Source organism: Chanodichthys erythropterus, chromosome 3, assembly GCF_024489055.1.
Source record: "Chanodichthys erythropterus isolate Z2021 chromosome 3, ASM2448905v1, whole genome shotgun sequence".
Taxonomy (NCBI): domain Eukaryota; kingdom Metazoa; phylum Chordata; class Actinopteri; order Cypriniformes; family Xenocyprididae; genus Chanodichthys; species Chanodichthys erythropterus.
In genome coordinates this window covers 24,214,424-24,241,825 of record NC_090223.1, presented here as the reverse complement: position 1 = coordinate 24,241,825, position 27,402 = coordinate 24,214,424, and the positions used below count along the sequence as shown (strand labels likewise).

Genomic DNA, 27,402 nt, shown 5'->3' with positions numbered 1-27,402 from the left:
TTAAACACTTGCAGTCTGTATAATGCACAAACACAACATCATTATTTATAAATCTCTCCAACAGTGTGTAATGTTAGCTTTAGCCACGGAGCACCATCAAACTCATTCAGAATCAAATGTAAACATCCAAATAAATACTCACATGATCCGATGCATTCATGAAGTATGCATGACGAACATTTTGTAAAGATCCATTTGAGGGTTATATTAGGTGTGTGAACTTTGTAAATGCACTGTATTATAGTCGAGCGGGGGCAGGGAGCGTGCGATTTAAAGGGGCCGCAGCCTGAATCGGTGCATAGTTAATGATGCCCCAAAATAGGCAGTTAAAAAATTTATAAAAAAAAAAATCTATGGGGTATTTTGAGCTGAAACTTCACAGACACATTCAGGGGACACCTTAGACTTATATTACATCTTGTAAAAACTGGTTCTAGGGCACCTTTAAGTGTGAAAAGCCCTATATAGCTGCTGACCTTCGATGATCCAATTCAACCATACTAATAAGCACAAATGATTTTAGATAAACATCACGTGTTTCTTTTTTCTTCTTTGTTTTTATTTGCTTATGTGAGAGTGTTTAACTTTCTTCTCCTGCATCCTATTCCAGAAAGATTTGTTTGAGCTGTGCCCTCTACTATTCCTTTACATTTGTCAAAATATAACTTTTTTTGCTATTAAAAACAAACAAGCAAGCCCAGCCCAGGTGAGAAAAAGTAATGCAGAAGTAATGTAACACGTTCCTCTCCACAAAAGTAATGCAATAGTTACTTTTTTAGCGAGTAACTTGATATTGCAATGCAACACTTTTAAAACTTTTCCCAACAATATAAAAAAAATATAACTCCATGTTATTTATGGTTCTGGTTGTGGGGCCATCTTCACAAAAAAAAAAAAGAAAAAAAAAAAAGTAAAAACTGATGTATGACCACACTGTTTAACTGTTGGGTGCAGATAGTGATCTCACTGTTCAAACATGCCTTTCTTCTGTACACACAGTGCCAAAGGCCCTGAACTGCAAGAGGATACTCCTCTTTAGGCGCATGTCAGAGGTGCAAATTACACATAATGGCCTTTTGCAAATTGATTTATGTGAATATACAAACAACAGTTAAACCCTGCGGGTACTGACTAGACCTTCAATGGCACAATGACTAACAATTGTTCCCCACAAGATCCCTATCAAGTTAACTGCATTTCAAAGAGACATCCAAAGACAAAGGGAGTGCCACTGGGAGGGCAGGCACAGTATCTCCCTTTTTGCACGCAATACAAACTGTTTTGGGATTAAAAAAATCAATCCAGCACTGCAGAAAAAAAAAAAGAAAAGAAAAAAAAGCAACAAAAAACTGAACAGGATGTTTATCTTTTTGGCTTCACTAAAGACCAATCTAAAATAAAAGCAATGTTCCAGTTTGATAATATGGTGATTATCACGTCCAGGTCGAGGTCACATATCACACCATAAAAATGATTTTCATTAGATTACCAAACCTGAAGTAAATGATTTTTATGTATTTATTTACTCAGATCGAGGAAAATGCAATACATGTTAATGGTCCAAAAATATGCTTCCCTTTCTTCAAAACATAATTTCATATTTCTTTATTTGATTTAGCATGTGTTCTTGTAAAGTTCACCAAAATTGTTAAGTTTGAAGTGACAAACAGCAAGTCTCCAGTACGCCCGAAGCATAAATTGCGCTGTGTCTTTAAGCGTAGGGGCGTGTTTAATGTTAATGGAGGGCGTGTCTGTGGAAAAGGGGCGGTGTTGAATGAATTATTGCACAGAGCGGTGCGTTTAGAGCAGAGCCTGACACAGGAAGGATGCGGGCGGCTGTCTGTGGACTCAGAGCTCAATTGAGAGATACATGTATTACCTATCTAAACAAACAACAGAACGGAGCACGAGGAAATATTTAGCTTAAACAGCAAACCACCCGCTGGATAAAACCATAAGCTGCACAGTGTATGGATCACAGCATTTAAATACAGTAAGTTTTTAATCCTATTTTAAGGAGAGTGTGATTTTACACAATTAAAACATGCATGAATAACGCTTATTTGAACATTCTTGTGAGCGTAAATTTGTCTTATACTAATAACAGTCCATATTTGCCATTATTTATTAGGCTAGGTGGTATTGGGTTAGGTCAAAGTTGTTGTTTAGTTTGTTGAGGAAAACCATTCATTAGTTTACACTAACACTAACACGAGACCTCCATCAGTCCTCAAAGCCATGGTCGAATAAGGGAGGGTCTCTCCCTGGAAAGCTGTATATCATTTTTGGAATATTGTTATGTTCCCAATTCAGAATTAAATAATACAGCCGTTAAACATTTCCATGCATTTGCATAAAAATATGTCCTTTCCGCTTATAGAAGCGCTTTCTGCGTGTTCATTGTTTATTTCTATGAGGATCCATCATCATCATCACTGCTCCACATGGTCAGCTGGATCATTGTTCTTGATGTGCTCGTGCGTTTCACGCAACACCCACGAGTCAAACGCTCTTAAATATTGATTTGCACCCTCTTCTTCCCGATCAAGAGGTCAAATTTGCTCAATCAACATACGTCATGTGTGTTGCGACACGGTCGCTTCCCGGTCATTGTGATGGTGATGTCCATGTGCTGACTGGTATGAAATATTACCGGTGTAGTAATTGGGGCACAGCATGTGCAACATAACATTTCTTTGTTGTGAATTAAATGAGGGTTTAGAAACAGAACTGAGAGACGAAAGATCTAGTGCAATGAGACTGACTGGCAATGGGTGAACTTGAATGTCCTGACCTACTTTGTAAAACCAAAGTCTTATTTATATTTATATATATTTATATTTATATATATATACCTTAAGAAAAAATGTGCTTTTCACTACTCTCAAAGTGTATGATTGCAGGAAAAATATATATTTAATATTAAAAAAAATGTATATGTTTAATGTCTACATTACTACTTGTTGGAAAGAATCACTAATTAGCAATGTTTGTACTATTTTCTGTTTATTTTGATAGATAAAATAATTATTTGTTGTTCAATAAATATACTGTCATTAAAATAGGCCTATGTTAATATAAAAATATATTTTAAAAATACAGATTCTGAAAGCATTGAAGGAGATCCCATAATATTTAATATAGATTTACAGTAGTAGCAATAAATATTTTATTATGATATGATAAATATAATATTTTGAAATATGGTTGTTTCATTATAAATATGGGTATTATCTCTAAGATGGATACCCAATTTGATCTATGATATTTGCTGTGAATCTAACCATGTCATATCAACAAATGGAAAAGTCAGCCAGCTATTCATTATCATGTTAAAGGGTTAGTTCACGCAGAAATGAAAATTCTGTCATTAATGACTCTCCCTCATGTCGTTCCAAACCCGTAAGACCTCCGTTCACCTTCGTAACACAGTTTAAGATATTTTAGATTTAGTCAGAGAGCTTTCTGTCCCTCCATTGAAAATGTATGTACGGTAGACTGTCCAGAAAGGTAATAAAAACATCATCAAAGTAGTCCATGTGACATCAGAGGGTTAGGTAGACGTTTTTGAAGCATCGAAAATACATTTTGGTCCAAAAATAACAAAAACTACGACTTTATTCAGCATTGTCTTCTCTTCTGGGTCTGTTGTATATCTGCTTTCACTCCACAGTGATGCTGCTTCATCTTCTTCTTCTGTTTTACGGCGGTTGGCATCCAGCTTATTGGTGCATCACCGCCCCCTTCTGCTCCGGACAGTGACGCTGCTGACATGTTATGTAGTGTACCCGAGCTTCGTTTACAGTCTGAGGGAGACGCACGCTGTATTCAAGCTATTCTACATTGTTTGTATTTTGGTATTGCTATATTTTTTAAAATGGTGCGTAGGTGTGCATGTCGCGGATGTCCTAATCGCCTCACTGTCCGTAATGATCCAAAATCAATTTTTGAGCAAGCACATAACCAGCCAGTGTTCAAAACTATCTCCTTACCTGAGCTCGATTCGCAACGTTAAGCTTGTAATAATTTTTTATAATAATATTGGTACAGGTGGGTTTCTGCGGGAAATTCAAACCGCCATTCGTCTTTACATCATTACGTCACATCTGTTTACATAAAGAATGAGTTCAGCTAGTAGGCTAAATCACATGTGAAGATGCTGCAGGTGACGGATCATTTATAGCCTTTTCCTCACAGCAGCTGCAATAATTAAACTTATCATTTTGATGGCGAATTGTAATCCTGAAAGGCCCAAATGACAATCATCAGTGACAGCTGGAGATTCACCTGTAGTCAAAAGCAAAAGACTTCGAACTGCGGAGTGGCTACAGAAATTGAAATCTACAGTTAACGCTAATACACACTAAATACACAGTCACGCAATGCTGATGTTGTTAACATTAACAGCAAACATTAGATTCATCTGCGATGAGGAACCGTGCCGATGCACAACCCACGTAAAGATGATAATTCCACAAATAACTGCAATTGCAGGTTTCAAACAGAGATTCAAACCGAGAATGCAGCTTTAAAAATACAGTATTTGGATGCTTTCTGGTTTTTAAACATTAGGGTACGTTTACATGACAATGATGTACTAAAGCCAGAACACATCTTTTCTTGTACAGATGACAATGTTGTCAAAATGAAACCCGTTTTCAAAAGTTTGCATTTTCAGGCCCCCCAAAACACAGTTGTTGTTTAAATGAATCGACAAAATCAAACAAGGTGTTCAGTTTTTAGTTGAAAACACCATTAATAGCCCTTAGTGGATCATGTTAATAGTTGATGTTCTTTCTTTTTCATATACAGACTAACAGACTAAATAACTTGGTTAAAATTTAGTACTTTTAAAAGTTAGTTTGTTTAAAGATTCCATTTTCATAATTTGATAATTACTTTTGGTAATGAAACATATAAATCATAAAATAAAAAATTCATAAATCTTTCTGTGCTGCTGAATGAGATCCCATATTCATCTTTCACATTAGTAACAAACCACAATAGCTGTAGTTTGTCAATGGTAACTGTTGTTGCTATGGTACATTATTGTAAGGAGCCTAATCAGCATATGAATTCATGTTTGACTTTGGCGATGGCATATGGAGCGACACTCAAGTGCATCTGAAGGTCTGTGTTTACACACGTGTGTCCACCAGTTGATAAATGTTCCTCGTGTTTGTTTAGTTACAGAAGTTCAGCACCTGCTGGTCATCCTGGTACCCAGGTTAATGGGTTTCCCATTTTCACGTCCATCACTCCCCCACAGTAAACAGACCGCCAGAAAGCAGATGTACAAGTTTATGTACTCACCGCTCTCATGTTTTCCTCTGTTAGTCTACTTGAAATGTTTTCCGCTTATCTTGAATTTGTTGAGAAGATCTCTTCCTCAGTTAAGGAGAAAGATATCTCATTTTCTCCTGCATTCTTGTCAGAATAAGCAGTAGTGGGTTTTTTCCTCTGGAAGTCGGTGCTGTTGGTACTGTTAGCGTTTTAGCTTTCTCATTTGCACTTGACTAGTGTGCCATGAACCTCATTACTGTAAAGCTGCCTTGGGCCTTTTTCAAAGTGTCTTAATTATGAGACTTTTGTCAGCCTCAGTGAATTTAAATGCATGCACATCTTCAGTTCATTATTTTAATCACTTTTTAGTGATTATATTTTTAAAAACCTAATGGGTCATTCTGTGTCAGATCAACCAATTTTGGAAACTTCCCCCGGCTACATTTTTTGATTTTGTTATTCATTTTCTGAATAAAAACAAACATTAATAGTGACGAAAGCCAAAATTATTAAGTGTCATGGATGTATATTTACTGAAAGGGGTCAAACTTACACTTTTCAACTAAGATTTGGAATCAAATTACAGGTGGGTGAAAATGACTAATAATTGGTTGTCTTGAGCAATGCTTGTTCCATTATATGCCAATGGTGAAAAAAATGGTAAAAAGCACTTTTCGTGTTTTTTCCTCTAAAGATTGCATGCCTATATCTCAAGAAGTGGCTATTACAGATATCTTAATATCCTTTTAGATTTTGGTTCTTAAACATTTTTTTTTTGGTGTATTCAGCCCTATATAATCCCAGAGATATGGGGATTTCAATGTGGCTTCATGAGTAAATTGTTAAATTGTACACATTTTCAGTGGTCAAAAACCAAATATGAGCCACTTAACATGCAGTTGATACTCTTTTAAAGAGGAATATGTGAAGAACAAATATTGTTGAAACTAGAAATGAATCTTGTTTCTTTATATCAAAATGATAGCATAGAACATACCTGTCCAAAAATATTCTTTTTCTAAAGTTTGTGTGCCTGTAACTCAAGAAGTATTAAAGGTATCTCAATATCTTTTTAGATTCTGGCTCTTAATACATTTTTCTTATAGTATGTTCAAGTTCAAGTCCCTATATGTTTTATTCCCAGAGATATGGGGATCTCAGTGCAGCTCCATGTGCAAACTGTTGAACTTTTACCCATTTTCAAAGGTCGAAAACCAAATGTGGAACCCAAACTTATTGTGTTTAAAGTGGATTGTCTGAAGAATGTCTGCATTAATATTTTGGCTTTCATTACTATTTTTGTTTCTTCAGAAAAAAAATATTAACAAAATTAAACATTTGAGCTCTGGTTGAGTTGACATGAAATGACCATAGTGTAATTGATTCAATTTATGATTTTGTAGCACACAACACCCTGTTTTTTTTTTTTTTTTTTTTTATGGACTGATGTCCTGGAGAGTGTTTTTGAGCATATGTTTTATTTCTGTCTATTTCCTAATGGTAAAATAAGAAGAACTGGTGTTAAAAGGATGATATTATTTCCCCAGTATAAGCCCCAGTAATATAAAGAGAAGTCCACGTTATGATTTTGACATTGGTATTTATCTCTGATAGAGTGCTGTGTGAGCATGTCCTCGACCTCGACGGTTGTGGCTCAGTGTGTGTCCAGCCTTTTCATGTTCCAGGAAATTCCACATAAACTGTATTTTCCCCTAGAACAGGGCAGTGAAAGCTATGTCAAGTGCCAGAGGCTGAAAAATGTCTAAAAGAGCCATAAGTATGTTGCATGAAATCACACAAATACAGATGCTAACATGAATAAGATTAGGTAAAATGAATGACATGCTTGATGAAACCAATCGCAAATGGAGATATCACATGAGATTTATTTGACATGATACATTGGGCAGGGTAAAGTTATGTGAATTCAACCTCGTCCAAACCCATAATTGCTCTCTCTGATCCACTGCCAATTCACTGACCACTTTCAACTTTATGTAACCTCTCCAAATGAACCCTGAAACATCAGAATGTTGCACTTACTGTTTAATTCGTGGCATTTGCTAGAGCAAGCATCAGTATTACTTAATAATTTACCTTAAATATTAAACTTCGCTTTGTCACTTTTCCTACGCCATTTGTGCTATGGACATGATACCTCAAATTGTATGACTTGAGGAAACCACTCCTGTATGTTACATTTAAGGATTCCATAAGTTTTTCTTCCTGCTCTTTTTAACCAATTAATTTGCATGGGCTATATTTCCAAAGAAATGTGAATCCTCGTTCTTCAAAGAAAAAGGGTGAATTAAAAATAGAAATGTAATTTTGGTAACACTATAGTATGGGGAACAATTCTCACTTTTAACTAGTTGCTTATTAGCTTACATATTGGCTGTTTATTAGTACTTATAAAACACATATTAATGCCTTTTTTTGTATTACCATATTCTACATCCCTTAATAATCATCGGATTTCAACAAAAACATCTTAATTTGTGTTCTGAAATTTAATGAAGGTCTTACGGGTATGGAACGGCATGAGGGTGAGTAATAAATGACATTATTTTCATTTTTGGGTGAACTAACCCTTTAAGTTATCTTGAGGCCCCCTTGTGGGCTCTGTCCCCCTGGTAGAGAATGACTGTAGAGACATGGACCAGTAAGAAATAATTCAGAACACCTTTTGTAACACTGTATTGGCTTTTATGTCAATTTTATTCAATATCAGAATATTTGATGGTAGGGAAGGGCATTGTGTCTTTTACTAGGTATTTATGGAGTCATTTCTTTGTTGTTACACAATGAAACTTTCCCTGGAAGTATAATGTCTATATCTGGCTTTGTCACTCTTTCTCTTTTCTTTTCTTTTTTTCCATGACGCATCAACATAAAAGCAAACAACCCCAGATCACCTCTCTTGAGTGTCGACACAGCATCTCAGCTATTTAAAATGAAGCGTTTCATGGATCCCATCACTGGAAACATTCCAGGCATGTTTTTGACTGCAGACCGTGTGTTTTTAAAGATACTTGTTGGCCCTGCTGCTTCTTGATTCTGCAGAAACATCACACCTGGTGAGGATGAGAGTGGTTGTAATGTTCACAGCTGGGTGTCAAACCTGCCTTTAGGTGGAATAGACTTCCATTAAAGTGAGAGGAGCAACACTCTTAAAAATAAAGGCTCTTTATTAGCATCAATAGTTCCATGAAGAAACTTTAACATCCATGGAACCTTTCCTTTACACAAAAGGTTCTTTATAATGGAAAATGGTTCTTTTAGATTATTAAAATGCTCTTTATGCGCACACAAAAATTGCTCTTTTAATAACTGTTTGCTGAAAGGTTCTTTAATGGAAGCCAAAATGGTTCTTCTATGACATCACTGCAAGGTTCCTTTTGGAACCTAAAAATAATTCTATGAAACTGAAAGGATTCTTTAACATTTGCATTAAATAAAGCCTCTAAAGTTGTACATACCGTAAAAGGATTGACGTTCTATATGTTGATTTTGTACGCATCACGTTTTTTGAGAATTAAGTGTTCTAAACTTTGATTTGTTGTAAATTTACAGTGTTTAAAATGTTTTCTTTACAATTAAATCTGTATGGAAACAGTCTAAATACATGAAGTTGTGTGAAGTTCATCGTAAACATCACTTGAATGGCAATAACAGTCAAGTTTATGGAGGCTTACTGTGCTGTTTGCTTGTTTAGTGCGATGGAGGATTGAGTTTATGTTGTGTTTACACTCCTGCGGAAGGGCAGGGAGTTGATTTTGTTGGGATGGGAGGGAGTGGACACTCTGCCCTTCCTGTCCAAAACCCTAGTTTACAAATTCTGTCCAATTCACGTCATTCTGTCTGTGATGCTGCATCAGGAATGAAAAGTATTTCACTTGATAGACCAGACTTAATGTTCTGGTTTTAAAGACTTGTTTATTGGTTAAGTCAATATTCATGGATTGTTTTACTCACAAGTCCTAAAGTTTAATGACTTACTTGTTTAGTAAGTGTCAATTTAAGATGACTTGATGCCTGTTCACACCAAGAACAATAACTATAACGATAACTATATTAGTGTCCACAGCAACGGACAATAAAGTTCTGTTTATTATGAGCTGATGCTGCAGTTTTGCCATCTGCCACTTTAAATGCTCAAACTTATTAAAGGGTGGATTCTGATTTGCTGATTTTTCCGTTCATCAGATGGAAAAGCCATTCAGAAAGTGATTTCAAAAAATTGTTCCTCTGTTGTTATTGTTGAAGCTATCGTGTTAAGGCTCGTTCACACCAAGAACGATAATTATAAAGATATCAATTAAAGATATAGTTCTAAAAATTGTTCTGAATATAAAAGAATAGCTCACACCACAGCTATAATGATTAACCATTGAGAAGTATTAATGATAAGATCATTGTCAGGGTAGCAAACTGTGTAACATAAAATTACCTCAGGAATCCAGCGCTAGTTTCCACAATGTTGGCTTGCTTCCTTTTGAAGTTGCAGTGAAAAAGACTATGTGTTGTTTTTATTCCACTATATTGACTTCATCAGCTAAATTCACTGTTAGATCAGATCGATTACACTAGCTATTCACTCAAAACAACATGATGAGGACATCTGCTGGTTAAAGCTGTGTAAGTGCAACAAGAACAGTAAAAAAATGTTGTACACACTTGGAAACCACCGAATAAGCTTAGAATAAACAGACCGCTATCATCCGTTGGTGTGGACGCAAATATAGTTATCATAGTTATCTTTATAGTTACCCTTCTTGGTGTGAACGGACCTTTATCGTTAAAGCTGTGGTGTGGACTTCACTATTCTCATAGAATTATAATGATTATTAAAACTTTATAGTTATAGTTATCGTTCTTGGTGTGAACTGGCCTCTATGTTCAACAGCTGTGTATATGGATTGAAATATAGCTCTTATGGTGTCTAAATACATTCACTTTCTGACTTTAATGCCAGTATTTGACACATTCGGCTTTGTGATCTCGCATTTTTTCGCTGTCATTAGTCAGAGTCTGTTCACTGGCCGTGTATCAAAACATTGATATTTAAGCAACAAGTATCAAAGAAAAATCACATTTTCAAGGCTGATTCAATGACTGTTTTTGAGGAAGAAGTTGGTGACGTCAGTTTTTACTCATAGAGACACTTAGCATGTAAAATGTATATATCTGTGATCTATAAGCACAACTGTTTACTCTGCAAATTAGTTTGTAAAATGATCAGTACAGAAATGTTTTCAATGTTTTCTGTACAGCTGTCCATTTGAATTCTTTTCCCACACACTGGTCTGCTGTTGTGGTATCATCTAGTTTTGATAAATACATCCCAAATTTGCATGTAAATACAAAACAAACTATGGTTGTCTCTTTACAAGTCACTCAGATGGTCACTTCCTGTGTAAGTGAGTGGTTCATGCTAGTCAGACTAGTTCTTACAGTCGGTTGTTGTGTTAGCAATGTGTTTGTCTCACTGTCGTCTGTCTGTCGACAACATCGCTGGGGTTTTTGGAGCAGTGTGCTGTCCTCTAAATATGCAGCTTTGAAAATATTTTGCTTTGGAGCAGAATGAATATAGATGTGCTGACGTGATTAGTCCCGCCAGTAACAATGGATTGAGTGTGTAAATGCCAACATTTCTACTGTGTGAATAATCCTGTACATGGCTTTACTGTTTGCTCAAAAACAACAATGTCCATAAAAAATATTGTGCAGTTAAGTACAATGAAAATCCTTGCATAGTTATTTCAGGATCCAACCTTCACATCAAGTACTCATCTGTTTGAATACAATTTAAATGAAAGTGCAGAGAAAGAAAATATAAATTAGATGTAAAATAATTGCATACATATAAATACCCATAAAACCACAGATGTGGATCTATATAAAATATAAATAAATAATATTACAAATTATGATTTTTAAATTAATATGTGTAATATAAAAATAATTGTATAAAAAAAAAAATATATATATATAAAGAAAATATAAATAAATATAAACATATTATATAAAAGTTTAAATTAATATCTAAATATATAATATAATACCATCATAATTTATAATATTAAATATAGTACTATTAAAAGATTTAATAGCATGTAAATAGTTTGATAGTTTAAGTACCCAATTATAAAATTTTAAAATTTGATTCATTATTTTAATTAGTTCATTACAAATTTTTCATAAATGAAATCTTAAAGATGGTTTAGTCACACAGTCTTTATTTATAACCAGTATAAAGGCCTATTCACACCAAGAACCATAACTATGGCAAACATTAAAAATTGTTTATAAAAAATAGTCCTATAATGACAACGACGCAGATTCTGACAAATATTTTTTTTTTTTTTTTTTTTCTCCAGCTGATCAGAATCCATCCTGCTTCATATGGTTTGAGTATTTAAAGTGGCAGATGACAAAACTGCAGCAAACACTTAGAATAATGTTATTGTGATTGGTGTGGGCAATCGTTCTTGGAGTGAACGGGATTTAACTTCATAAACAGTCACTTCCTTTCAGTCAAACAGTCTTTTATAACCAGTATAACTTCATGAAATGAGTGACAACTGCCTTCATTCTCAAAGCCTAGACAACATCTTTGCATTGCACTCATTTTGTCAGACAGAGCGATATTCAGTCGACTTCTGTGCCTGAAGTCCCATCACTCTTGCTGTTCTCCCACAGTCACAATTGCTGCTGGTCTTCTCCATGAGATATAACTACAGCTGACATCTTTCATTCTGACTGGGGCACATTTATAAGGCTAGATGGCAAGGCGAGGTGACACCATTTTTAGATGTTTACTCCATCTAAATCAACACAAAGCAATCAAGATATTGACACCCAAGATAATGGCTGCTTGAATCTTTAGACCTGTCTATCTGACCCATCCTGACTATTGTCATGCTTACTCTGCTCTGTGTAAGAGGTGTGCCACGTTCAGCCCAATAGCCTTTTGTGAGCAAATGCAGATGACACCTAGGGGAAGGAGGTGTCACGCTGAGGTGTTATGCAATGTGTGACGAAAGGAAGAGAGGTTAACGAGGGACCATGGTGTGAAGATTATCTTATCTCAGGTGAATAATATTTACTCGCCCATCCCCTCATCCTTTCTGCATGCAGCTTCTGATCTTCACAAAGAATGGCAGGCTTAGCATTATCTGAGGTTCGTTTGAGCAGCAGTACTAGATTAGCTTGCTTCTCAGAGCTGCCCTGATTTGGTTTTTAGGGTTATCAGCATCTGTGAGATCAAATGGGCTGGGAAGATGCTGTATGTGCTTAGTCACTCTGCCACAGAGAGGGTGCATTATGGGTAATTGAATTGTATCTGGTCAGTGTCTGCTCTCCGAAATCAAATATTTAGCCTATTTCTGGCAAAGCAGATGTAAGATGTTTCACGAGTGGTTGACGCCTACGTCACCATCCGTAGTTGTGCTACTATAAAAAGCAATGGCCAAAAGCAGACGTTGTATTTTTTTTTTTTTTTTACACACTCTCTTTAAAGGCTTGTTTACATCACAGGACACTAGATGGGACACTAGGACAGCAGCACATCAGTTAAATGGCTGGTGAATTCTTGGCTATATTGCTTTAAAGTAGGGATGCACGATACCATTTTATTAAGGGCCGAGTACCGAGATATATTTTTTTTCTGGTACTCACCGATACCGATGCCTATACATTTATTAATTTCTCTCTCTTTTTTGTTTTTTTTGGTGATGTTGCAGTTTTCCAAGCACAACACAGTGAGACTAATGAATGTAGGACAGCTTCTTTATTATTACTCTAATGAAAAAAGTAATACATTTTCATGTGCTTGTCAGAAACTTAAAGAACAAAAATTTCAACAAAACAAAAAAAGGGCATATATATATATATATATATATATATATATATATATATATATATATATATATATATATATATATATATATATATATTATATTTTATATTTTAGATATATTTTTATATTTTAGATATATTTTTATATTTTAGATATATTTTTATATTTTATAATAATATAATTTGTTATATAAAAAGAAATTTACAAACAAATTACAAACAATGCAACAAATACTAAAGAGATACATTCAGATACAGTAGGTTTATATACCATGTATATCATGTATACATTTATTTAACATCTTTTGTTTTATTATCATTAATGACAAATATTTAATTAGGCTACAGTCCCTGTAAGACCAAATCCATGTTTACTTACACATATCCTGTTTTCACCCAAATGTTTACGTCCACTTAAGCCATAACCTACTGTATTTACGTGAGATACTCCAAACGATGGACATTTTGACAACTATGTGTGCATTTGACCATTCAGGCACAAGGAGAACTGATCGCGCGCTGTCTGAGAGAATTCGGCGATTCCGCCTATCCCACCTTCACTAATCGATAACGAAAGCATACAGTTCGCTATGTGTGTGTTGTCATCATTAATTTTGAAGTATTTCCACACCCCAGAGGCTGACATTTTTCTGCTGCTGCCACCGGTGTCTCTGTGCACGTACAGTTCTGTCAGTTACATCACGTGAGGTATAGGTCTTCTAGGTATTTTTACGAGTACAAGTACATGAGCTTGGTATTGGCCCGATACCAGGGCTGGATTGGGACTCATTTTCAGCCCGGGAGTTTCATGCCTTAGACCCTTAGACCGGCCCACTTTAATTTACGACAGTATATAAGTCTGCAATAGTGCACTGTTCTCTACAGCCTTGTAATTAATTGTATTTTTCAAAAATATCTTCAAATTATAGTACAAAAAATGCTAAAATTTGATATAGAGTCATTTTTATTGTTATAATAATGATTTTATAATGTGAACCATTGATTAATTCTCTAGCCATCTAGTGGCTGCAGTTAAAAATGCATGTTTTTTTAATTTTAATTTAATTAAGTGTTTGCTTTCCAGTAGATGGCAGCAATCATCCACTAAACCCAGGCACATTTTTCATGTCTATCACCAGGGCTGGACATTAACACCCGCCAACCCGCCAAATGCGGGTAGATTTCAGCTGTGGCGGGTAAGACAGCCACTCCCACTAGCCACTTTGGCGGGTTGAATATAATTTCAGCCTACAGCCAAATGAAAAATAGCCAAGCTCGTCGTATCACAAAATAACAATTCAGTCACAATTCTTTATTGATTAACTTGCGGTTAGTGAAGGCGGGATGACGGAATCGCGATGAATGACACAACAGAAATGCTCGCGTGCGCGCTCTCTCTGTCGGGCGATCACTTCTTCTTGCGCCTGAATACACGCACACACAGATGTCAAAATGCATCTTGTGGAGTATCTCGCGTGAATACAGTCGGCTATGGCTTACGGCTAATTGGGTAAAAACTGGATATGTGTTAGTATATGACGTCCATGCATTCAGCAGCCCCCAAATAAATACCTGTCTGTCATTAATGTTAATCAAACATCAAAAAATGTTAAATAAATGTATACATGTATGCTAAATAAACATATGTATCTGAAAAAAATATATATATTTTTTAAATTACTATTTGAAAATTCTTTGTTCTTTTTATATAGCCTAACAAAAATAACTATACATACCTGATATATGCAATAGTCTTTATTTGGGTGGTCAATCCGCATTTGTAAGTTTGAAAGGGTTTTAAATCTTATAAATCAAGTAAAATGACTCAAAATCAAGTAATTTAAGCATGCCAGAGTCAACTTTAATCATATAAAATGTAATTTCCCCACAGCAAAATTGTGGCCAGTGAAAATGCTGAGTGGCTAGTAACTCTGGAAAACCACTAGCCACATTGGCTGGTGAGCAAAAAAGTTAATGTCAAGCCCTGTCTATCACTATGAATGAAATTGAGAAATGTAGATCTTTATTAAAGTCGATTTAACAAATTTTGCTATTTTATATAAATGTATATACTTAATTTATTACAAATTGAGGCAAATAAATAACACAAAATACCATAAATCCCCCCCCAATTGCACAAGTTTACAGTAAAATATGAAAGTATTATGTTTGTTTAAAAAAGTTACAGTATGTTACAAAATCACATTTTACTGTCTGGTTATGTACGCTAGCTGGACAGAAAAATTAATATTGTTGGCAAATGTGTAATAGCATAGCTAGAAACATAACATAAGTGATAGGCCCTATATTTTATTATTTGCCTACTATTATTACAATATGATTAATAGCTGCTTTATCTTTTGCATGTTTTCCCTCTTCCTTTTTATTTATTTACATTACTTAAATCGGCCTCCGGTGGCTTAGACCTTTTGTTGTACCATAATTTAGTGTTGATTTAGAACTTGTCTGTCCCTACAGACGTCACCTCATCCCTTCTTCTCGTATACTTTTGAGTGAGTTGTCTTCTCCGGGCGAGTCCCCCAGGTTAATTTACCCATAGAGTGACATGATATCATTGATGTTACGTACAAATGAGCGGTAAAAACCCGACCGTGCATTAGTTACTTAGTTTTTTTTTCTTGCACGGGCGCCCCATGCCCCCCTGGCAAGATGCCGCCCTGGGCCATTGCCCATGTCGTCCAGGCCTAAATCCGTCACTGACTGGTTTTAAGGAAAAATTTAGGCTACTCAGTTTCTAGAGCATCCATATTTCAACCCAGTGCCATGACAACACCGGCCCTCGCGGCCAAGTAAACAGACCGGCCCACCGGGAATTCTCCCGGTGCTCCCGATTAGCCAATCTGGGCCTGCCCAATACCGATACTGGTATTGGTGCATCCCTACTTTAAAGCAAGTGTAATTTGTTTTTGTCAGGTGGGGTTTTACTTTTTTCTTTGATAGATGCTTTTATTCAATGTGGCTTACATTTGTATTCAAGGAATACATTTTGGATTATTGGTATCAGTGTTATTTTACTATTAGTAATATATGATTAGATTATAATTAGATTTTATTTGTATATTTTTTAGTTTTAAAGGTTTAGTTCACCCAAAAATGAAAATTCTGTCAATAATTACTCTCCCTCATGCCGTTCCACACCAGTAAAACCTTTGTTCATCTTCGGAACACAAATTAACATATTTTGGATCAAATCCAAGAGCTATATGACTCGTCTATAGACAACAATTTAACCACCACTTTCAAGGTCCAAAAAGGTACTAAAGACATCATTAAAATAGTCGACGTGACTAAAGTGGTTCAACCTTAATTTTATGAAGCGATTAGAATACTTTTTGTGAGCAAAAACAAAACAAAAATAATGAATTTATTCAGTAATATGAGATGCTGCTATGCATCTGGTCTGCTAGTTAGTCCAGTTATCCAATCACAAAGTCACATGAGTTTGTTGTTGCACATTGTGGGATTTATTCTGTAAATGTGTTTCCATCGTAGTTTGTTCATGTCTTACCAGAAAAAAAAAAAAGTATCCGCCTCAATTGAGCGCATGCGTGCATTCTTAGAAATGATTCGCATCTTGCCGTTTTCATCTGGCGTTGTTTTTATTAATGCAATCTCAAAATGCACATAAAAATAAGTGGATGAAAACAGCTAATAACAACCATGATTGTATGTTGCATGAAAGCATGTAAAGTTTCTGGAATTTAGGCTCTTGTGTAACCAGATCTTAGAACTTTGTCTTCAATCATTTTCATTTAGTTCTTGGTGCAAATAGGCATTTATTACATGTCCTTGTTACACGTTACATGTGCTTAATATAATTATAACACTAAATTGTCATAATTGCAAGCAACTAACTAAGCCAAACCCTAATTCTAACCTTATAGCAAGTAAATGCATACCTGACTCAGTACTTAATTGTAAAATCACACTATAACAAGGACACCTTAAGATAAGTGTAACCATTCGTTTCTTTACCAGTCTTGCTGTCTCCTGCTGTGTAATGATCTGTCATAATGTAAGTAGGATTGTACCATATGGGTCTCTGTGTGTGCAGCCCTGGGGTCATGTGGACCTCCATCCAGGTCACTGGCTCCTAATGAACCCAGCCAGACGGATTTGTCCCAGCTGGTGCACACACCTCATCACATCACATCACATTGCTGCTGACAGATTTATGTCCAGTAGGAATCACTACTCATTTTTAGAAATCTATTCACTCAATAATTTATGAACTGAGCGGCTTCCAGTTAATTCACTTTGCTACAGCAAGGTGATGCAAGCAAATAAGTCTTTCAAGTTGCAGGCTTTTCACAGCATTTTAGCATTATAATTGAATTAAAGGAAGGTGCCTTTTTCAGCTTCAGCTTTAGTCTTTCTTTTAGATGATTTTAGGACTCTGGTATTGAGCAGAACGCATGTGATAAATTATTTATGGTTGAGACGTATAATAAGAGAACACTGCTCCAGGGGCTTCTTCTCAGACAGGCAAAGAAAAACTTCCACAGATCAACAGCAGATCATTCACTGTCTGAGTGCTAGGATGCACTCAGCACTTTTGTTTGATTCACAGAGAGACTCTTGTTCACAAAGAGTGGGCTTACTGTTCGTCTACTGTGAGGACCAAAGATGACTTGAAGTGCATGTGACATGCCAGTGTGCTTCAGACATAAACGGCATGTTTCAGTCAGTGTCTTAGCGTTGTCATTAAATGAGACTGATTTACTTCATGTTTAAAGGTCGTCCGATGCCCAAAGGGGGTCAGAGTTTTGCTTTATGTTATGTTATGTTATGTTATGTAATGTATGTTATGTGTTTTATGTTATATGTGTTGTGTTGTGTTGTGTTGTGTTGTGTTTTATAAGCATTATAATATAATACCTGCAACCCTCCATAGGACAAGCATATAAAATAAACCATAACAAATAAAATAACATAAAGACAAACATATAAATTAAACCATAACATATAACAAATAATATAATGTATAACAAATAACATAAGGACAAACATATAAAAATAAACCATAACATAACATAACAGCAGCCCTGCATAGGACAAGCATTTATGTTATGTTTATGTTATGTTTATGTTATATGTTATGTTTATGTTATGTATATGTTATGTTTATGTTATGTATATGTTATGTTTATGTTATGTTTATGTTATGTTATGGGACAAGCACTATAATATAATACCTGCAACCCTACATAGGACAAGCATATAAAATAAACCATAACATATCACAAATAACATAACATATAACAAATAACATAAGGACAAACATATAAAAATAAACCATAACATAACATAACATAACATAACAGCAGCCCTGCATAGGACAAGCTGTTATGTTATGTTATGTTATGTTATGTTATGTTATGTTATGTTATGTTATGTTATGTTATGTTATGTTATGTTATGTTATGTTATGTTATGTTATGTTATGTTATGTTATGTTATAAGCACTATACTACCCGCAACCCTACATAGGACAAGCATATAAAATAAACCATAACAATTAACATAACATAAAAATAACATATAAAATAAACCATAACATATAGCAAATAACATAACATATAACAAATAACATAAGGACAAACATAAAAATAAACCATAATATAACATAACATAACAGCTTGTCCTATGCAGGGCTGCTGTTATGTTTATGTTTATGTTTATGTTATGTAGTTGACAAGCATTATAATATAATATCTGCAAGCCATAACATAACAGTGGCCCCACATAGGACAAGCATATGTTATGTCATGTTATCCACAACCCTACATTATCTGCACAAACAGATAATACAAAAAAAAAATATTTGGTTACTAACATAACTTGTTTGAAAACAATTATTTTTGCATTTTTGTTGTGCTGCTAGTGGGGCAGAAATACACACTTCACTCATGTTATGTAAATGGACAATTTTTGAGACAGTATTTAAACCGTCTCTGGATTATGATTTAAAAATCAGCATTTGTGGCTCCCTCAGAGATGCTCTTTGAAACTGGAGGCACCCGAAGTGCATTATATGTGTGTGTGTCTGATGCATGTATGTTTTGCTATGAGATTTGCTAAACCTCCTAAACTCACACAGGGATCAGAGGTTAGTATGTATAGGGTCACAGGGATGTAGAAAAGGAGGAGCGGATAGTGGGAGCGAGGGAGGTGTGTTTAGTCTGTACAGAGGAAGTCCAACTGCTCCCTACGAACTGTGTCGCTATCATAGACGTTGTGAAAGGGTATTTGGAAAGTCACTCACCCCTTCAGGGGCCTGTTTCCCACGCTGCCTTCCCATGCTCCCCAGTCTTACTTCATATTTGCACGTCTATAAATAAAACTCCTTCTGACAAGAAGCGCTTGATAACTGGTCCAGAGATGCACATGAACCACTATTAACCGAAGGTTGTTAGCCTTTCCCGCAATATGTGCTAATAGAGCATGGGAGGGCTTTAGATACAGATTGCAGTGTCTATATAAAATGACTGTGCCAGAAACACTTTTCTCAAGTACACAAATCAGATTGTGCATGAAACGTGCAGTACTGTACGTAATGTGTAAAAACCTAATCTTATATATATAAAAAATAATTCGCAAAGTTGAGTTTGCTTATAACATGAAGCGCACATGTTCACATTCGCAAAGAGTATGCTTGGGGCATTGGTGTATGTGGGACAGGGCAGAAATGCAGCGGAACTGTGTGTCTAGGGGATTTAGGGCTTTATATCTTTCATCTACTGCTTGTTTTTCTTCCAGCTCATGCCACCCAGTAGAAACACCTCATATAAACACTGCTGTCATTGTCTGGAATGCTGTGAACTGTTGTTCTGCATTGTAATTTGTGTCACTAACTGAATAATTTTGCATATTGATTTCTCGCTGTCCTCTCTTTGGGCTTCTATTTGTGCCCTTTTTATGAGAAGTAATTTGTTTGTATCATTACACTTCCATTTTTTATTTATACATTTCTGAAAATTCTATTTAGATAATTTTCAAATTATAGGGGGGGGGAATGGATTCCCCCCTTTTGGGAAATTAAAATCACTTGTTTTTCTTAGTTGTGGTGCAAAAAAAAAAAAAAAGTGACTGAATGCATAAAACAGCAACTTCAAGCAGAAGTTAACCACTAACGCGCATGTGGTAAGTTACTGTACCTGTACTTATGTGTTCGGATCAGACAAACGTTATGTCAGCTAATTATGTAATATTGATTAGCCAAGGTTTATTATGATTATTTTTGTTGTGATCTATATCTAAACAAAAACTGAAATGATGGTCTGTAGGGTTTTTAATACTTTTGTTCAGCAAGGATGCATTAAATTGATCAAAAGAGACAGTAAAGAATTTTGAATTGTTACAAAGAAATATTTAAAATAAATTCTTTATCTTTAAATACCTATTCATCAAAGATTTATGAAATTTTATATATATATATATAAAATATCGCAGTTACCACAAGACTGTTTTCAGCATCGATAATAATAATAATAAATGTTTCTTGAGCATCAAATCAGCATATTAACATGATTTCTGAAGGATCATGCGACACTAAATACTGGAGTAATGATGCTGAAAATTCAGCTTTGATCACAGGAATAAATTACATTTTACGATATATTGCAATAGAAAGCAGTTATTTTAAAGTGTAATAATACTTCACAATATTACTTTTTTTTTTTTACTGTATTTTGATAAATAAATGTTGTCTTAGTGAGCATAAAAGACCTCTTTCAACATCAAACTTTTGAATGGTAGTGAATAGAAGTGTAACGGTACGTGTATTCGTCCCGAACCGTCACAATTCAGACGTCACGGTTCGGTGCATACAGGCAGACTACGAATACAGTCAGTCAGAGGTGATCCACACTCCAATACAGAAGGGGGAGCATGTGGTATTGCAACACTGTTGGCTAACTGCTACAATCTATACATATTTTTTTATTTTTTTAAGATGTAGAAGTTTGTTAACCCCCCAGAGCCGTGTGGAGTACATTTATGATGAATGGATGCACTTTCTTTGTTGAGCTTCATACTCGTTGGTCCCGTTCACTGCAAAGCTTGGATGCATCAGGATAGTTATTAATATATCTCCGATTGCGTTCATCAGAAATAAGTCAAATACACCTAGGATGGGTTGAGGGTGAGTAAAGCTTGGGCTAATTTTCATTTTAAAGTGTACTAATCCTTTAAATGGCTAAATGTAATTAAGAAGTTAAATAAGGCATCAACTTGATGAGTGTACAGTAGAAACAACACTAATATTGATTGATTCTGATATTGTCACCAATATATAATGCTTCCCTGGGCATCATTTTGGAGGCTGTGCAAGGGCTTGCTTTGATTTCAGGTGGGCTAGTCATCATGAAATGATGTCATGGAAATGGGTGTGTGCAGCGCAGAGCTGCAGGACGCCATCACTCATTGGCTGAGCCTTATTCTCGCTCTCTCTTGCCTTCAGGGAGGTGCTGGCTGCATGTATTCAGTCACTCTCTAACAGAAGACACAATAGAAGACGCTCATTATCTTTTATTTAAACAGTGATTTCTGATATTCAGTGGTTCGGAGATATGGTATGTAATTTTTTGTGCTGTATAATTAATCTTTAATACCAAAGAGAGTCATAATTCTATTCTAGTCAATGATTTTGTGCATAATTCATGAAATCCACTGTGGATAATTTAGGTTTTTAATTTAGTCAATGACTAAGCAGATACATTTTGATTAGTGAACTGTATAGTGTGAAGGAAACGTTTTGGTTAATGCCAGAAGTAGAAAAAAAATGCATGCTGACAGGAAACGCTAACATCTGTGTGCAAAGGGGTGTTGCTATAGAGACGCAGGCAGGTAAGGGCATTATCAGGAAGTGTAGACAAAGCTAGTAGAGGAAGACTGAGCCAGAAAGAGGTCATGAGTTGGTTGGGCACCTTAGTGAAATTTACTCTCGCTGTTGTTGTTTTTCAAAGCCAAGACTTCATGAATATTACAGCAGATCCGTGACAGGAAAAACTTGTTGCCTGCCAAGCATTTGGCCTGTTTCTCTTAGTGTTAATTTACAGACATAGGAATAATGGCACAGCACTCTACAGTGAGGGTAAGCATTTTATTCATTCAGAGCGTCAGACATTGTTGTGGTGTTTTGAGTCGGAGGTTTGCACTTGCTTGTCTGTCTGTAAATGTGCTTGTTTAATTTGATGTTAATCGTGGTTGTCCCTGATGAGCTACTTAGTTCAGAGCATAGAGGTTGCGTTTAGAGGCCCCGAGCCATCAATAGGGTCATGGCTTACCATGTTCCACTGTCTCTGCCATTTATACAGTCATGGCTAATTACAAAGGAAGTCGCTTTCACTTGCAGAGTCTTATCTGTACTGCAGGGCAATGGTGTTTGATGAGATGATATTGCAGACAAGTATCATTGGCAGCTGGTCTGTGATGTTGTCCTTGTACTTGTGTACTATACAATTCTCAGTATGAATAATCAATTATTGTACAGAGGGAAATTTGAGCGGGAAATGTGCCTAAAGGCCCCGATATACTTCAAATGAAATCGGAGACTGAACTGATGTGATGGCATTTCGAACAAAATCAGGCCAAAACAAACTTTGTTTTGTTCGTTTTGGAAATTCGAAATGGCTTTCCATTCAAAATGTCTTGCTTCAGCAAAACACCTTTATTCTACTATTGCTTTTCTTATGCTTTCTATAAAAAATGCTTGCCGTTTTCTTATTTTTGTCGTTTATTTTGTTACTGAGAGGAAAGCGCACAGCACATATTTACATATTCGTCTAAACATCGCTCTCATCAGGGTGGGCGGCGTCAGATGCTCGATAACAGTATATATTGCTGCTTATGTATTTCGAAAAAGAACTTCGCCTTAATTGTCGTGAAAATTAAAATCACATTGATGCTAACAATATGCTTCATTATCTTTAAAGAGAAATTGTTTCCCTTTTTATTATTTTGGGCTAAAATATGGTTTGTAGCTGGTTTCATTAAATTTACCCTATAAGGATATTACTATTGACACCATAAGTATTTCACTAAGTAGTTAAACTCTCCACTAAGTGCTTTCATCAGTCTCTGCTTATCTTATTAATGATTGAAACTCAGCCTGACTGTAAGAATCCTGACACTTACCTCATCTGAATGCCAGAAACGCTTCTGCCGACTAGCTCGGGGAAAAGAATGACACTGCAGCTTTAGCTGGTATTCTGGCCAGACTCATTGATAAGACATCCTTGAACTGCCTGTGTTCTGCCTGGACTGCCAATTTCTTCTGACTGTATTGATCTTGCACCCAGAAAGTCAAACAACACAGTGTTATAATTAACTTAACTTCTTGGCTTTGCACTGTGGTTTTGCTTGGAGTCAAGATGTTGTCTCCAGTTAACTATGAAATTTGATTTTTCAATCTTGTTTGTTCCCAAATTACAGATTATCTCCTGTCTGGCAGCTGAAGTGGCAGCCTTCAAGACTGGACAGAACTGGGCTGAGCAGAATCTGGTTGAACCAGGAACCTTTTAGGACTTGTTGACTTAATTGTGAAACCACAACTCCACCAGTCAAACGCAATTACAGAATTTGTCAGTTGTGCAAACCAAGATGCCTATCTTAAAACAGCTGGTATCCGGGTCTCAGACCAAACGGCGCTCCCGTATGGACCTTACTACCGAGATGATCAGCGCCCCCTTAGGTGACTTTCGACACACCATGCATGTAGGGCGCAGTGGGGAAGCTTTTGGGGACACCTCTTTCCTCAGCACTCGATCCGGAGAGCCATCCCAAGAGGGACACACCTATCCTCGCTCCCCCAAACCGGGACTGCTGTCTCGTACCTTCCGGAGCAGCAAGCGCTCTCAGTCCGTCACCAGAGTAGACCAGCGAGACAACACCTTCCTTCCTCCTAGTGGGTCACCTACCTTTGTGAAGAATGCCATGTCCTTGCCTTTTTTGAACAATGAAGAAGGACAGGATGGAGACAGTAGGGTGCTCAAGAGCTTGACTTCTAGCTCCTCAAATGGGGCCTCTGCTAACGCATTGGACCTGGAGCTCCATGAGAAGCACTTTGGGGTGTTGACGGACCTGCGGCCTTCCCCATCCTACTACAATGGGGGAGGAATGAAGAAGGCTGAATCTGTAATGTCATTCCATGTTGACCTTGGGCCCTCGATGCTGGGGGAAATCCTGGGGGTCATGGAGAAGGAAGATGATGATCAGGGGTTTGAGGAAGGCAAGAGCAGTGAGGGGCATGCTTCTCCTCTTCCCTGCAACCAGGGAGGTGTGGAAATGGATGAGGAAATGAGGGAGGTTGTTGAGAAGGAAGAGGAACCAGAGGGATTAGTCGCTCGCGACGAGGGTCCCATGAGGGCGCCCAGCTCTGTCGACTTGGAAATCCAGAGCGAAGGCACCAGCACTCCAGAACCACACCACAAACATCTGCATCACCTCGACAGCTGCTCAGTTTCCAGCTCAGGTTCAGCCGCCATGGAGGAGAAGCCAACCAGTGAGCCTTATGAGGAAGATATTGGGGTTACCGACAACACCTGCAACCCAGACAATGAACCAGCCTTCTCCTCCTTCATGGAAGATGAGGATGATGAGATCCGAGTATGAAACCCTACAATCAGTAAACCTTTCTGCGGATGGAGAGATAAATATCCAGAACTTGGCATTGTGTAAAGAGGAGAAATGCGAAGACATAAGCTCGTCAAAGCTGGACAGATGCCTCAGGTTCCTGTGTCCCTGTAGAGATAAGTTGAGGAGACTGCTTTAGCTCAGACACCAAAGCCATCTGTCACACTACTGACCCATGCTAAAGATGAACAGCTAGATGTGTTTACATTCTCAGACCGAATATCAGTTCAAAAGGGACCTGCTACAAGTTCCACTGATAGCTTTGCCGAAGGAAAGGTGTCCGGTGATACATGCGTGACAAACTTTAAACTTCACTTGCTCAAGCAGATGCCGTTTTAAGCCATTCTCCCATTGTCCCATGCAGGGTTCCCAGAGTCATAAGCTGGAAAATCAGGGATTTTCTAAAAATGTTATTTTCAGAAATTGAACGGTCATGATTTTTTTCTAGTTATGCTCTGCTCTAAAATGTTTCATCTGTGAAAAAATACATTTTGTGTTTGCAATCTCTATAAAAAAAAAAGTTTTCAAAATCCTCATCCGGTAATCATGAGTGGCTAGAACATCATGTAAATTCATTGGTCAAAAGATTTGGGAACCCTGCCTATGACTTGGTGCCTAAAGATAATGGTTGTTTTGATTTGCAGCACTAGTGTAATAAAGTAAATTATATAATCTGTGGCCCTGTGCATAAAGGTACTGTATATTTTCAAAGTTAAAATCAGCACTCTGCTATTTCCAGAAAAGCAACGTTGTGTGTGGAGGGAGCTTTTACGTGATGATCCAAAATGCTAAGTTCTGTTTTACCATACACATTCTTGGGGTTGTCAAAGCCCTACAAATAATTTATCTCTCAATTGCATATAATTCAGTCATCCATCCGGTGACATGGCATCAGTTTGAGAGCTACTGTGGTTCAGAAGCTCAGGAAATGTCCTTGTAAAGCTGATTACAAAAACTGCAGAGCTCAAATGGAGATGATTTGAAGGTGGCAGATGTTTGAGAACTTCTACATCCTCCACGAAATTATTAAAGTCATCTTTTGGGAAGAATGGCAACAGGTGTCCCTCCATCAGATCTCATTTTTTTTCAGTCTGTACATGTTTTGCATAGTAGTTGTTTGCTCAGTATCTTGCATATCTCACCACTTCCTTCCTGCTCTTCATGGCGTGTGAGGGGAACTACTGCTGTTTATTGCTGGATTTTTTTTTTTTTTTTTTTTTTTTTTTTTATCAGTTTGGTTTTTGCTGTCATCGAAACATTAAACCATCGGTTAAACAATATGTGCTATGTCAAGCAAAACTAAGAAGTCAGTTGTGTTATGTCATTTCTTCTAGTAAACATGAACATGACAGTTGAATTAATTGTGCTAACTCACATTAGCAAATTATGGCACTGGTATTGCTCTTTAGGAAATTCACTGGGACGCTTTAATACACTGTTAATACACAGAGACACTAAGATTCATTGATTCCGTTTGCATCATAGATATTTTCATTGTGTACATATAGGTCTACATATTGCAGATGACCATGAGTAAACTAAAATGAGGCCTTTATTACTGCAGACCTTTATGTGAGAATTAACTGCAGTAGTCTGCAAGCTCTGTCTCTGAATTAAAAATCAGCCAGTCTTGTGAAGTCTTTCAACATTAGGACTACAGCAGTAAGACGAGATTTACAGGGAATCCTCAGCTGCTTCACACTTGGGGTCATGTCAGCCTTAAGCAGAAAAGTGCCAAATCTAATCTAGCATGTACTGCCTAGTAAGCCTGACTTTTGAGTATCATTTAACATGAATGAATTAGGCTTTGCCTTAATCTGCTATTTCAGATATGGTCTGAACAATCCATATTCATTTGATTACTGTGGACGGAAATGCTAAGCAAGAATTTACCCAATTTGCTTCAAGATGAACCTCAGGGAGAAAAAAACACATGAGGTTGGCGATTCAGATTTATTTGCATAGCCTTGTGCTAGCAGTCAATTTTAAATTTGGGAAGATAAGAGAGAAGTCTGTTTATATCTGAAACTGTGTGGCTGTGTGTGAGGTGGATTTAGCGAAGTTTATCTTCGTCTTTTCCCTTTTTTGTGATAATAGTGCTCTTTGTCTTGCTTTGCTACAATTTCTCTGTTGTATATATTCATGCTTGCCAGCCTTTTCGAAAGGCTATAACTGCTATATTTTTTAAATAAAAGTTGTCCACAAATGTTCTATTCTTCATTTCAGATTTTTTTCTGTAAGATTATTATTTCATTATAGTTTTGTATTGTGCAAGTGGCTTAAATTTGATTTTATCATTTAGAAAATACAAACATGAAGTCATTTGGTTCATGAGACTGACAATAAAAAAGCCTTTTGATTGTGGTTTATTTTACTGTGTGCCAGTTATTGGATGAGTGAAATATTAAAGGGGTCATGACTTGGAAAAGAACATAAAAAAAAAAAAAAAAAAAAAAAATTGCTGTGATCTTTTGACATATAGCCTAAGAGATATTTGTCCCATTAAAACATCTTACAAGTTTCATAGCTTAAAATGTCCTACAAAGTATTTAATCAAGCTCCAAAAACATCTAATTAATTTTTATTTTTTTGTATTTGTGACCT

General features: G+C 36.4%; 1 protein-coding gene across 4 annotated transcripts; it reads left to right on the top strand.

Moving 5' to 3' along the window:
* The first annotated feature begins 1,826 nt into the window (after window positions 1–1,826).
* cdc42ep4a (CDC42 effector protein (Rho GTPase binding) 4a) lies at window positions 1,827–27,170 on the top strand. Of its 4 annotated transcripts, none has more exons than XM_067381440.1 (3): window positions 1,827–1,993; window positions 14,283–14,339; window positions 23,599–27,170. In XM_067381440.1, the coding sequence occupies exon 3, from the start codon at window positions 23,767–23,769 to the stop codon at window positions 24,775–24,777; it is 1,011 nt and encodes a 336-aa protein (XP_067237541.1). In that variant the 5' UTR covers window positions 1,827–1,993; window positions 14,283–14,339; window positions 23,599–23,766; the 3' UTR covers window positions 24,778–27,170. The 4 variants fall into 4 exon arrangements, with proteins under 4 accessions (XP_067237541.1, XP_067237540.1, XP_067237539.1 ...); XM_067381439.1 differs by lacking the exon at window positions 14,283–14,339 and adding an exon at window positions 8,181–8,360; XM_067381438.1 differs by lacking the exon at window positions 14,283–14,339.
* The last annotated feature ends 232 nt before the right edge of the window (window positions 27,171–27,402 follow it).